We start from the raw sequence: 14,679 nt of genomic DNA, 5'->3' as shown, positions 1-14,679 counted from the left end.
TCCCTCTGCTTGTTTCTTCAGCCTACTTCTGAGACGAGCAATTGGAGGAGGATCAGCCAGCTTAGCCAATCACTGGGCAAAACTATTAAAAAAAATAAAAAAAATGGGAGAGCACTCCATAGCGTAAAACCGCCAATAGGTAGACCAGCAATATAACTAGGAGCTCTTACCATCAGCGGTTGTGTGAGTGAAAGGGCCCGGTCTGCAGCATCCCCAACCATATGAACAGTAACAGGTGAAGACTTCCAAGGAGCAGTGGGTTTCAGCGGCGCGGACCAGGGATGGACTCGTCAGGTGGATAGATAGGATTTATTGGAACAGGAATGCAACGCGTTTCACCGTGCTTGCGCGGTGAAACGCGTTGCATTCCTGTTCCAATAAATCCTATCTATCCACCTGACGTGTCCATTCCTGGTCCGCGCCGTTGAAACCCACTGCTCCTTGGAAGTCTTCACCTGTTACTTATCACTGGGCAAGACAGGACAACGCTGCAAGGGGAAGGTTACAAAAGAAATAATAATAATAATAAACACTATACTTACTACTCCTGGTCCCTGAGCAGCTCTGGTTCTTCTTATTATGGTCCCCCGTCACTTGTCTCTTTTTAACCTGCTTACAACATGAGAACTTGGAGAAGAACCTTTACCCTCCCTGCCAAATTACTGGGCGCCATTGATTGGCTAAAGCCAGCAGGTCCTCCTCCAAACTCTCATCTTGTGAGGTTGGAAATAAAAGTGTTAGGAGACCTGACGAAGAACCAGAGCTGCTTAGGGACCAGGGATAGGTAAGTTTAGTAACTTATTTTTTTTTTTCATTTTTACCTAACCCTATAGTGTTCTGTTGTCTCGACCATTGATTGGCTGAGCTGGCTGATCCTCCTCCAATCGCTCTTCTTGGATGCAGGTTAAAAAGATGAGCGTTGGGGAAACGGAGAGAAGAACTGGAGCCGTAAGAGATCAGGGACAGGTAAGTATAGTGTTTATTTTTTTTGTGTTTTTTTTTTTTTTTTTTTGCTTGTGCCCTGGCTCTAAATTACTTACAGGGTAGCTACCTATATTACAGACAGTTTTCTTCTTCCACAGCTCATCTGCATATTCTCTTTCCCATGGAGCATTGACTCCCAACACCAGTGGGATCTCCTCAATAAGAACCAATACTCATCTTGTCTCTGAGATTTCTATTTAAGTGTCTGCACACCTGGTCCGGACCAAGAAGTGTCTGGCCAAGCATGCTTGAACTTGTAGTTCTCCCCCCTCCTCCTTAACTTGTCTAGACCTGTCTTACTCTAAAAGGACAAGAGTATCAAGTCCCTAAGCTGCTTAGTGTGAATGGGTATTTATCTTTATATTGTTCTCAGTGAATGGACACTCCTTCTCGTGCTAACAGCGGGCGCGGATCACTTCAGAGACATTCCGGCCTGCGTCACTCGCACTGTTTATCAGCCGCTATCGGGTGTCTTTTCTTTCCATGTTACGGCAGAATGCGGCTCTATGAAGGTCAAAGGGGACGAAACGCTCTTTGGGGCCCTCAACGATATCCGTCCTTGATCAGGATTGAGCTTTATGATTTTAAGGACGTTCCCCCTGGTCCACGAAACCACTAAGGGCCTCCATTGGGAAGAACTCCGCACATGGCGAGATGGTCTATAGCAGTAGTTTACAAACTGTGGCCCTTCAGCTGTTGCAAAACTACAACTCCCAGCAACAGATTTGCAACAGCTGGAGGCACATTGGTTGGGAAACAGTGCTTTAGAGCAGGGGTCTCCAAACTGTGGACCTCCAGCTGTTGCAAAACTACAACTCTCAGCATGCTGGTAGTTGTAGATTTGCAACAGCTGGAGGCACACTGGTTGGGAAACAGTGCTTTAGAGCAGGGGTCTCCAAACTGTGGACCTCCAGCTGTTGCAAAACTACAACTCTCAGCATGCTGGTAGTTGTAGATTTGCAACAGCTGGAGGCACATTGCTTGGGAAACAGTGCTTTAGAGCAGGGGTCTCCAAACTGTGGACCTCCAGCTGTTGCAAAACTACAACTCCCAGCATGCCCGGACAGACGTTGGCTGTCCGGGCATGCTGGGAGTTGTAGTTTTGCAACATATGGAGGCACCCTGGTTAGGAAACAACGCTTTAGAGCAGTGGTCTCCAAACTGTGGACATCTAGCTATGGCAAAACTACAATTCTCAGCAACCCCAGTCTGCGTTTATTTGTCCTAGCATGCTGGGAGTTGTAGATTTGCAACAGCTGGAGGCACACTGGTTGGGAAACAATGCTTTAGAGCAGGGGTCTCCAAACTGTGGACCTCCAGCTGTTGCAAAACTACAACTCTCAGCATACCTGGACTCCCGTTGGCTTCTAGCTATTATACTTGTGATCCTCAACCTGTGTCTGTTGCAAAACTACAACTCCCAGCAGGCTCCAACATCCATGTTGGGAATTGCAGTTTTGCAACAGCTGGAGGTCCGCAGTTTGGAGACCACTGTTCTGTAGAGTTGAGCCAGATGTATCTGAGCATGATACAGGACAGTAGGGTCATTGTCCCTGCAGTTGATGGACTCAGTACTTGCCCCTTGGACCCCCACAAGTCGGCCGCCCCCCTCCCCCGTCATTAATCATTGCTCTCCGCTCGGCCCCCATGTAGCTTCATCCCTTTATCATTCAGCCTTATGTGTCTGTCGCTCTATGGGGATTTTCAGCGTTACCGGCCGCTATAAAATCAAAAAATCGGACATTCTGTAACACAAGTAATTTTTGGTTTGTGAAAGAATGCTTGGAGTAGTAGTACCCCAGCAGCTGCGCTAAAAGAACAACTATGTGCATTGTACCCCTCGGAGTAATTCACTGACGCTCGTGTGAATATGGGGATTGTGAACTGTTCCCAAACACTGGGAAGTCTCTTCTCCTCTTGTCCTTCTGCCAGAATCTTTCCTTAATAAGAACTCCGCTCATAAGGACCATGTTAGGGAACGTCTCTGCCTCGTACCGTTCCCCTTATATTAAGCATCTTTGATTATCTTCAGAAGCCTTTAATATAGTGGGACGTACAGTCATGGCTGTAAATGTTGTCCCCCCTGAAATATTTCTATAAAATGAAGTATTTCTCACAGGAAAGGATTGCAGTAACACATGTTTTGCTATACACATGTTTATTCCCTTTGTGTGTATATATATAGATCTCCTCTCCTCTGTATATATATATATTGCAGTGACACATGTTTTCCTATACACATGTTTATTCCCTTTGTGTGTATTGGAACTAAACCAAAAAAGGAGGGAAAAAAAAGCAAATTAGACATAATGTCACCAAACTCCAAAAATGGTCTGGACAAAATTATTGGCACCCTTAACTTAATATTTGGTTGCACACCCTTTGGAAAAAATAAGTGAAATCAGTCACTTCCTATAACCATCAATAAGCTTCTTACACCTCTCAGCCGGAATGTCGGACCACTCTTCCTTTACAAACTGCTCCAGGTCTCTTATTGGAAGACGCCTTTTCCCAACAGTAATTATAAGATCTCTCCACAGGTGATCAATGGGATTTAGATCTGGACTCATTGCTGACACTTCAGAACTCTCCAGCGCTTTGTTGTCATCCATTTCTGGGGCTTTTTGACGTATGTTTGGGGTCATTGTCCTGCTGGAAGACCCAAGATCTGACACAAACCCAGCTTTCTGACACTGGGCTGTACAGTGCGACCCAATATCCATTGGTAATCCTCAGATTTCATGATGTCTTGTACACATTCAAGGCCCCCAGTGCCAGAGGCAGCAAAACAACCCAAAACATCACTGACCTCCACCATATGTCACTGTAGGTACTGTGTTATTTTCTTTGTAGGTCTCATTCCGTTTTCGGTAACAGTAGAATGATTTGCTTTACCAAAAAGCTCTATCTTGGTCTCATCTGTCCACAAGACGTTTTCCCAGAAGGATTTTGGTTACTCAAGTTCATTTTGGTAAAATGTAGTCCTGCTTTTTTATGTCTCTCTGTCAGCAGTGGGGTCCTCCTGGGTCTCCTCCATAGTGGGGTCCTCCTGGGTCTCCTCCATAGTGGGGTCCTCCCGGGTCTCCTCCATAGTGGAGTCCTCCCGGGTCTCCTGGGTCTCCTCCATAGTGGGGTCCTCCTGGGTCTCCTCCATAGTGGGGGTCCTCCTGGGTCTCCTCCATAGTGGGGGTCCTCCTGGGTCTCCTCCATAGTGGGGTCCTCCTGGGTCTCTTCCATAGTGGGGTCCTCCTGGGTCTCTTCCATAGTGGGGTCCTCCTGGGTCTCCTCCATAGTGGGGTCCTCCTGGGTCTCCTCCATAGTGGGGTCCTCCTGGGTCTCCTCCATAGTGGGGTCCTCCTGGGTCTCCTCCATAGTGGGGTCCTCCTGGGTCTCCTCCATATCGTTTCATTTCATTTATATGTCGATGGATAGTTCACGCTGACACGGATGCTCCCTGAGCCTGCAGGACAGCTTGAATATCTTTGGAACTTGTTTGGGGCTGCTTATCCACCATCCGGACTATCCTGTGTTGACACCTTACATAAATTTTTCTCTTACGTCCATGCCCAGGGAGATTATCTACAGTGCCATGGGTTGTAAATTTCTTGATAATGTTGCGCACTGTGGACAAAGGCAAATCTCGATCTCTGGAGATGGACTTGTAACCTTGAGATTGTTGATCTTTTTCCACAATTTTAGTTCTCAAGTCCTCAGACAGTTCTCTTCTCCTCTTTCTGTTGTCCATGCTTAGTGCGGCACACACAGACACACAATGCAAAGAATAAGTGAACTTCTCTCCTTTTTATCTGCTTTCAGGTGTGATTTTTATATTGCCCACAGCTGTTACTTGCCCCAGGTGAGTATAAAGGAGCATCACATGCTTGGAACAATACACAATTTTTAAAGGGTGCCAATAATTTTGTCCAGCCCATTTTTGGAGCTTAGTGACATTATGTCCAATTTGCTTTTTTCCCTCCCTTTTTTCCAATAGACACAAAGGGAATAAACGTGTATTCTTCATATACATCAATCCTGTCATTTACACAGCATTAAAATTGGCAATACCTGTCTAATGCATCATTTCCTAACCAAGGTGCCTCCAGCTGTTGCAAAACTACAACTCCTTCGGCTGTCCGGGCATGCTGGGAGTTAAAGTTTTGCAACAGCTGGAGTCACCCTGGGTCAGAAACACTGGTGTGTGTGTATATATAGGTATGGCTGTACGGGCATGCTGGGAGTTGTAGTTTTGCAACAGCTTGAAGCACCCTGGTTGGGAAACGCCGGTTATATATAGGTATGGCTGTCCAAGCATGCTTGTAGTCGTAGTTTTGAAACAGCTGGAGGCACCCTGGTTAGGAAACCATGGTGTATATATAGGTATGGCTGTCTGGGCATACTGGGATTTGTAGTTTTGCAACAGTTGGAGGCACTCTGGTATAAATAGGTATGGCTGTCCGTGCATATTGGGAGTTGTAGTTTTGCAACAGCTGGAGGCACTCTGGTATAAATAGGTATGGCTGTCCGGGCATGCTGGGAGTTGTAGTTTTGCAACAGCTGGAGGCACTCTGGTATAAATAGGTATGGCTGTCCGGGCATGCTGGGAGTTGTAGTTTTGCAACAGCTGGAGGCACCCTGGTATAAATAGGTATGGCTGTCCGTGCATATTGGGAGTTGTAGTTTTGCAACAGCTGGAGGCACCCCGGTTGGGAAACACTGATCTATAGTATAATCAGCAGCCGAGGCTTTTGCGTATGACTCCGTGCTTTACCCTGCAGCTCTGCTCCTTTACTCCACATTGTATTATATGAAATGCACTTTACAGTAGGAGACCATGAATATAAGTTACAGCCATGTTTTCCTCTATTCGTCCTCAGTGTCATGTGAAGGATTCCAGCTCCTCCATTATCAGGTTTACACTACGTCAGTCTTTCCTGTCCGCATTCCTGGGGGCTGAAGTCATATGGGGGGGGGGGGGAATTAGGCGACGAAGGAAGAAGCCGCCGCCATCATCATCATCATCATCCATCTGCTGAATCCTCCTGAAGATGAGGAAATGCAGAGGATAAACCTCCATTGTTCTGTAAGAGGGCGGTCATGTGACCGGCGGCCATTCACTTCATTCATTTCCAGGAATGTTACCCTGATGTAATGACCATCGGGGGGAATCCTGTGTAATCTCTTTACATGGTATTTGGGGAGATTTATAAAAAAAATAAAAATAAAAACTTCAATGTTATTAGATCAGAATGTGGGGAATATGGGAAAAGAAAAAACACTAAGCCGCTTTATGAGCGCAAGAAATCCAAAGTAAATATAAGTCCTTGACGCGTCCTCTTCCGAGCCGCTCCTGGGAATGAGTCGTCCTAATGTAGCTTGGTGTTTTACAACCAGGGTGCCTCCAGCTGTTGCTAAACTACAATGTAGTTTTGCAACAGCTGGAGGCACACTGGAGGAGTTGTAGTTTTGCAACAGCTGGAGGCACACTGGAGAAGACTGATCTAAAGCAGTGTTTCCTAACCAGTATGCCTCCAGCTGTTGCAAAACTACAACTCCCAGCATGGCCGCACAGCCGTTGGCTGTGCGGCAATGCTGGAAGTTGTAGTTTTGCATCAGCTGGAGGTCCACAGTTTGGAGACCACTGATGTAAAGCATTGTTTCCTAACCAAACTGTGGACCTCCAGCTGTTGCAAAACAACAACTCTTAACATGCCTGGACAACTAATGGCTGTCTGGGCATGCTGCGAGTTGTAGTTTTGCAACAGCTGGAGGTAATACTTAACGTCAGTGGTCTCCAAGCTGTGGACATCCAGCTGTTGAAAAACTACAACACTCCGGGCATGGTGGGAGTTGTAGTTTTGTAACAGCTGGAGGCTCATTGGTTAGGAAACAATGCTTTACATCTGTAGTCTCCAAGCTTTGGACCTCCAGCTGTTGCAAAACTACAACACTCTAGGCATGCTGGGAGTTGTAGTTTTGCAACAGCTGGAGGTTCACAGTTTAGAAACCATTGGCCTACTCTCTAAGGGGGGGGGGGGGAAGGAGGAATAGACGTGTGCTAGACTGAACGAGCAGAGCTGCAGTGTGAAGCATGGAGAAAAGATACAACCTTCTTATAATCAAACTGAAGTCATTATATTGGCCTAGCATGGAGAAGCGATAAAATGTTATCCGCTGGGAGTTGTAATTTTGCAACAGCTGGAGGCACCCCGGTTGGGAAACACCACTATAGATCCACTAGGAAAGACAAGTTATGATCTTTCCAAACGTGGCGTGAAACCAAACTTTCCTAGAATCCAGACCCTACGTCACGGTAGAACGGTGTGTACTATTGCGCCATGTGCTGAACACCTGACTATATAGGCCAATAAAATTTACTGCAGCGAAATAGCAAAGAGGACGATCACATGACGCACGAGTGAGTCCTTGTTCCCTAAACTGCAACTCCCAGCATGCCCTGACAGCCTTCGTGCATTTGACGCTATAAACCGGCATTCCTCTAAACCAGCGTTTCTCAAACAGGGTGCCTCCAGCTGTTGCAAAACTACAACTCTCAGCATGCCAGGACAGCCTTCGGCTGTCCTAGCATGCTGGGAGTTGTAGTTTTGCAACAGCTGGAGGCACCCGGTTTGGGAAACACTGTTCTAAACTGTTGCTCTTCAGTTATTGTAGTACTACAAATACCAGCATGCCCTGACAGCCTTCAGTAACTCATTGTTTCCTAACCTTTGGCTCGCCAGCTATTGCAGAACTACAACTCCCAGCATGCCTTTCTGGAAGTTGAAGCTTTGCAACAAGATGGAGAGCCACAGGTTGGGGAACACTGCATTAGCAAGACCCTTTACAGGGGTACTCCGGAGGAAAACTATTTTAATTTTTTTATATCAACTGGTGCCAGAAAGTTAAACAGATTTGTAAATTACTTCTATTTAAAAATCTTAATCCTTCCAGTACTTATCAGCTGCTGTATGCTCCAGAGGAAGTTGTGTAGTTTTTTCCTATCTGACCACAGGGCTCTCTGCTGACACCTCGGTCCATGTCAGGAACTGTCCGGAGCAGGAGAGGTTTGCTATGGGGATTTGCTCCTACTCTGAACAGTTCCTGACATGGACAGAGGTGTCAGCAGAGAGCACAAGGAAATTCAAAAAGAAAATAACTTCCTCTGTAGTATACAGCAGCTGATAAGTACTGGAAGGATTAATATTTTTAAATCGAAGTAATTTACAAATTTGTTTAACTTTCAGGCACCAGTTGATTTAAAAAAAAAAAAAAAATTTCCACTGGAGTACCCCTTTATATTTTTCAGCATGCTGGGAGTTGTGGTTTTGTAATAGCTGGAGGTCCATTTTTTTTTTTTTTTTAAATGTTACATAATTTGTATATTGACAGTTTTTGGGTAGGTTTCGGCTGCCTGGGGTGGGGGCGGCGGTATCATCTGATCTCGGTATGGCGTCTCGTGTGTCAGCCTGCGGGCCGGGAGGCTTTACTAATAGACTCTTATTTCTGCCGCCATAGAGGCCCCTGATAAATTTCTCCCTCATTATGGGGGGAAGAAGCGACACTTTATTTCCACATGATAAAAGCCGCCATCACGGGGATCCTGCATTGTGCGCTCGTTCTGCCGCCGTCCTTACGCTTCTTCTAGTATAAAGTGTTTTCTTCTTCTTTCTTAGATTTCCCTCAACATGGACAATGAAGAAGTCCCGGAGTTTATAAGTCCGAAGGAAGAAATTGTCTACTGGAGAGAATTATCCAAGAGATACAAACAGAGGTACGTGGAGCCCTTAGGCTGTATTCACACCACGTTTTTGCAGTACAGTTCCCGTATCAGGTTTTTGATGAAAAACTGATGCCTCAAAACCTGACTAAACTGTATCAAAGCGTGTGTACAAATTTTAACCTGTATATGGTTTAAAAAATGATGTCTGGTTGCATCTAAGAAAAAAACATATACGTTTTTAACTTTTTTTTTTAATCCATTATGAATAAAGTTTCACTTGTTTGATTAAAATTCCAAGAAAAAAAAACTGTGCAAAGTCAAAAACCGTAAGGTGAAAACCGGGTTGGAACCGTATGCACATACAGTTCTGTACGGTTCCCATTGACTCCCATGTTAAAAAACAAAACTTATACAGTTTAATACGGTTCTTCACCCGGACCAAAAAACGTGGTAGACTACGGTTTTGGGTACGGGAAAAAAACTGACAAAACCGTACAGGATGCAAAACGGACACAACCTGATGCATATTTTGGCATAAGGTTTTCAATACGGTTCACATTGAAAACATATGCGGGAACTGTATGTACAGGAAAAACGTATCCCCTATCCACAGAATAGGGGATAAGTTTTCGATCGCGGGGGGGGGGGGGTTGTCCGAGCGCTGTGGCCCCCCACGGTCGTCTGTACGGAGCCCCGGCTCTCCCACCGAATGGTGCGTCACAACACCTGCCCGAAGCAGGGGCCGCCACGCCGCCTCCATATATCTCTATGGGAGAGATGAAGATTGCCGAACGGCTCTCCCGTACAGATATATGGAGGGGGCGTGGCGAACCCCGTTTCGGGCAGGTGTTGTGACGCACCATTCGGTGGGAGAGCCGGGGCTTCATACAGACTGGGAGTTGTAGTTTTGCAACAGCTGGAGACACACTGGTTGGGACCCACTATTCTATAGGAGCTCCAGAGTTGCAAAACTGCGCAAACAGCCTTGAGATGTTGCTTTTATGCCAGTGTTTTCCAACCCATGTGCCTCCAGCTGTTGCAAAACTACAACACCCAGCATGCCCGGACAGCCAACGGCTGTCCGGGCATGCTGGGTGTTGTAGTTTTGCAACAGCAGGAGGCACACTGCATGGAAAACACTGTCCTCTTCTATGGAGCCTCTCCTGGGTATTAGTCGTCCTCATGTAAGGCCTTCCCATTCTATTATGGTCCTGTAGCTTAGCGTTTCCACACCAGGGTGCCTCCAGCTGTTGCACAACTACAACTCCCAGCAAGCCCCAAACAGACACACTGACAGACACTGACCTTACATCTATGGGGTGGTGTACTAACCGTTCCCCAGTTCAAAGCTGTTGCAAAACTACAACTCCCAGCATTCCCTGAGTCGACAAGCTTTTGCAAAACTACAACTCTCAGCTGGTTGGCTATCCGGGCATGCTTGGAGTTGTAGTTTTGCAACAGCTGGAGGCACTCTGGTTAGGAAACAACGATTTAGATCAGTGATGTCAAAACTGTGGACCGCCAGCTGTTGCAAAACTACAATTCTCAGCATGCTGGGAGTTATAGTTTTTCAGCAGCTGGCGGCACCCTGGTTGGGGAACATTGCTTTAAGCTGTGACAAGTCCAGGTGTCGGACGCAATTACGGGGGGAATTTCGAGCACCTGCGCTTGAGATTCCCCCACAATTAAACCCGGGATTTCCCGCTTTGTAATTGGGCATCTTATATGGGTTAACTTATCCTTATTGAATTTTTTTTAACCCCTTAGTTACCAAGAAGCACGTGACGAGTTGGTCGAATTTCAAGAAGGGAGTCGAGAGTTGGAGGCCGAGCTGGAGACGCAGTTGGTGCAGGCCGAGCAGAGGAACAGAGATTTAATGGCGGATAACCAAAGACTCAAATACGAGGTGGAATCGCTGAAGGTGCGTGGCTCATTTAACCCTTTCCCCAGGGGTCAAGTCCTGGGGAAAAAAGTGTGGGAACTCTCCCAATATTTCAATTCAAGGGATTCCTGCAGGACTCCTGCTAATGTGAACAGTGTTCGTGCACTGGAAAAAGTGTAGGAACTCCGTTCCCATGCGTTCCTGCAGAACATGAGCCCAGCCTTTCCCTGTATATAGGTAGGGGATATCCCTTTGTCATGTGGTCTGAAATGTCTTTTGACAACCCCTTGAGTACCGCTGCCTCCCTTCGAGGTGGGTACTGTCATACGTATAATTTTCTAAGTACCCCCCCACCCCCAAATTTTCAGTCTCCACTGCAGGATGTCAGGACACATTGGGAGTTGTAGTATTGAGTATCCCAACAGTCAGAGAGTCCAAGATTGGAGACCACCACCCTAATCTACACTATAAACAATACTAAAAACTACTATATAAACATTATCTCACCCTATAGGAGAAACTTGAGCATCAATACGCACAAAGCTACAAGCAGGTGTCCCTCCTGGAGGATGAACTGAGTCGGGCCCGGAGTATCAAGGACCAGCTTCACAAGTACGTCAGGGAGCTGGAACAGGCCAACGACGACCTGGAAAGAGCCAAACGGTGAGTAGAACGTGGTATTGAGCAAACATGGCCGCTCCGATCATTAGGTCCTCGTTACTATTGGTGAAGTCAGTGTAGTCCTGCGTTAAAGGGGTTGGGGGGGGGGGGGGAAGTTGTGTAGTTTTTTTGCAATCTGAACACAGTGCTCTCTGCTGCCACCTCTGTCCGTGTCAGGAACTGTTCGGAGCAGGAGAGGTTTCCTATGTGGACTTGGACAGTTCCTGACACTGACAGTGGCGGTAACAGAGAGCACTGTGGTCAGACTGGAAAGAACTACACATCTTCCTGGAGAGCATACAGCAACTGATAAGTACTGGAAGGATTAAGATTTTTATATAGAAGTAATTTACAAATCTGTATACATTTCTGGCACCAGTTGATGGAAATCATTTTTATTTCATCTTTAGTATCCCTTTAAAGGGGTACTCCAGTGATTTTTTTTTTTAAATCAACTGGTGCCATAAAAAAAATTTGTAAGTTACTTCTATATAAATATCTTAATCTTTCCAGTACTTATCAGCTGCTGTATGCTCCACAGGAAGTTGTGTAGTGCTTTCCAATCTGACCACAGTGCTCTCAGCTGACACCTCTGTCCATCTCAGGAACTGTCCAGAGTAGAAGCGAATCCCCATAGCAAACCTCTCCTGCTCTGAACTTCCTGTGGAGCATACAGCAGCTGATAAGTACTGGAAGGATTAAAGGGGTATTTTTTTTAATATATCAACTGGCTCCGGAAAGTTAAACAGATTTGTAAATTACTTCTATTAAAAAATCTTCCAATAGTTATTAGCTTCTGAAGTTGAGTTGCTGTTTTCTGTCTAACTGCTTTCTGATGACTCGCGTCCCGGGAGCTGTCCAGCTCCTATGGGGATATTCTCCCATCATGCAAGGGATATTCTCCCATCATGCACAGCTCCCAAGACGTGACATCATCATTGAGCAGTTAAACAGAAAACTTCAGAAGCTAATAACTATTGGAAGGATTAAGATTTTTTTAATAGAAGTAATTTACAAATCTGTTTAACTCTCCGGAGCCAGTTGATATATAAAAAAAAGTTTTGCCTGGAATACCCCTTTAAGCACCAGTTGATAAAAAAAAAAAAAAAAAAATTTATGAATTATTTTTTCACTGTTGTACCCCTTTAAGAGGATAGTTTCCATCTTAGATGGCACTACAAGGAGCCGTTTTGACGGCGTCATTAGCCACTAGATTCAGCCGTATCAAGACATAAATACGGACTAACAAGTGTCTCCCAGCGAACGTAGTCGTTCTTCCTTTCTGTGCCGCCGGCCGCAGGGTGCAACCTAAAACTGGGTCATGAAAGCCGATGGAATTGTCAGTGAATCAGGGAATGAAGTGAGTCGGCAAATGCGGTTAATGACTCCTGTAAAGAGGACGGGGGAAGGCGAAGAACAAAGGACAGGTGTGTTACTATGAGCTGGATGTCCTCATTAAACACGTTAATAAATATTATTATGTTTTACTGACGCCCCTTAGGGGTAGGGATGTTATTAGGAGGGCCATTTGGGGACAGCTTTTATGGAAACACCTGAGTGGGGGGGATATATCAGTTGTTGCGACGTTGCAGTAAGAAAGTTCTCAGCCACGTGGAACCACATGAGCTTGGCTACGTATCTTTATTAGAGATGAGCGAACTTATAGTAAATTCGATTCGTCACAAACTTCTCGGCTCGGCAGTTGATGACTTTTCCTGCATAAATGAGTTCGGCTTTCAGGTACTCCGGTGGGCTGGAAAAGGTGGATATATTCCTAGGAAAGAGTCTCCTAGGACTGTATCCACCTTTTCCAGCCCACTGGAGCACCGGAAAGCTGAACTAATGTATGCAGGAAAAGTAATCAACTGCCGAGCCGAGAAGTTCGTGATGAATCAAATTTACTGTAAGTTCGCTCATCTCTAATCTTTAAGATGCCTGAACCAGCCGTTTTCGGCAAAACCAGACAACCACCTAATGCAGTGTTTTCCAAACAGTAGGGCTCCAGCTCTTGCAAACAATGGCTTGGAGCATGCTGGGGAGTTTTGCAGCAGCTGGAGACACACTGACCTTATGTCTATTGAGGTGGGTGTACTAACTGTTCTCCAGTGCAAAGTTTTTGCAAAACTACAACTCCCAGCATGCCCGGACAGCCGTTGGCTGTCCGGGCATGCTGGGAGTTGTAGTTTTGCAACAGCTGGAGTAAATCATCAGCCTAGTATGGGATATTTTGTGCTGTGATTGGCCAGAGAAGTAAGGGAGGAATTATCGGTGTGTGTACTTCTGGCAAACAGCTTATCTCTGGCATTACTCTGGTGTCAGATAGGTTAGGGTTCCGCTGCAGGACATAAGCTTATTTAGATTGGCAGTCTGCTGAGCGAGCCGACACATAGCTGTCTATATACACTCAGTCACGCCATTTCCCTCCTCATGAAGGATCGGTTTGGTCCAGAAACCTCCGTCAGTGGCTTATCTCCCCAAAAACGAAAGTCTTTGTCCCAACGTCTGCCATCGGGGGAGATTAGGTCGGCCATATTAGATGGCTGTTTTTTTTTTACTACCATAAAATGTAGGTTTAGCTGACACATTGCTAATGCTTATGGGCATTACTGTCTCTACTGTCACTTTAAAAAAAATAAAATAAAATAAACAAAACACTTCTGACCTGTCGCACAGACGTATCAAAAGTTTTGATTGGTTGGTGTCTCGTGTCTTGGTGCTGCGACCCCTAACGATCACAAGGTTGAGCAAATAGTAGCACGTGGTAGAACACTTCACTCCCTGACTCGCTGCTGGGGGGTGAAGTGCTCAGGAGCATGTCCAAAGTTTTTTTATTTATTTATTTTTAATCAAATTTAAAAAAAATGATTTTTTATTTTATAGTTTTTAAATAAATAAAATTTATCTATAAAAACAAAACAAAAAAAGACATTATGAGCAGTGACGCATTAAAGGGGTAGTCCAGTGAAAAACAACTTATCCCCTATCCACACGATAGGAGATAAATGTTTGATTGTAGGCGGTCCGACCACTGGGACCCCCTGTGACCACCTGCTCAGCACCCAGGCTCTGAGAGGAGCGCGTGCTACAGATGACAGACGCTCCATTTATTTCTATGGGAACGCCAGAGATGCCGGAGTACAGCACTAGGGTCTCTTCTGCGCTCCCATGGAAAATTAATGTAGCGCGTGCCTTCTGTTGCACGCGCTCCTCTCAGAGAGCCTGGGGGTCACAGTGGTCGGACCCCCCCCCATGATCAAACACCTATCCCCAATCCTGAAGATAGGGGGTAAGTTGTTTGTCGCCGAACTACCCCTTTAATGCATCCCTGCTCATAATGTCTTTTTTTTTTTGTTTTTATAGATAAATTTTATTTAAAAACAATAAAATAAAATAAAAATTTTATAAAAAAAATAAAAAAAACTGATTACATTGATCA

At 45.5% G+C, this 14,679-nt stretch overlaps 1 protein-coding gene across 5 annotated transcripts in view; it reads left to right on the top strand.

The window, feature by feature from the left end:
• Positions 1-14,679, top strand: part of NDEL1 (nudE neurodevelopment protein 1 like 1) — a 103,395-nt gene that overhangs the window by 69,521 nt on the left and 19,195 nt on the right. For all 5 annotated transcript variants that reach the window (XM_056549585.1, XM_056549584.1, XM_056549581.1 and 2 more), the window contains 3 exons: positions 8,655-8,752; positions 10,469-10,622; positions 11,098-11,246. In XM_056549585.1, the coding sequence (XP_056405560.1) occupies positions 8,667-8,752; positions 10,469-10,622; positions 11,098-11,246 (389 nt within the window). In that variant the 5' untranslated portion in view covers positions 8,655-8,666. The remainder of the gene's footprint in view (positions 1-8,654; positions 8,753-10,468; positions 10,623-11,097; positions 11,247-14,679) is intronic.

Source organism: Hyla sarda, chromosome 13 (assembly GCF_029499605.1).
Source record: "Hyla sarda isolate aHylSar1 chromosome 13, aHylSar1.hap1, whole genome shotgun sequence".
NCBI lineage: Eukaryota > Metazoa > Chordata > Amphibia > Anura > Hylidae > Hyla > Hyla sarda.
Note: the sequence above shows the minus strand (reverse complement) of the source record. Positions and strands in the feature narration are given on the sequence as shown.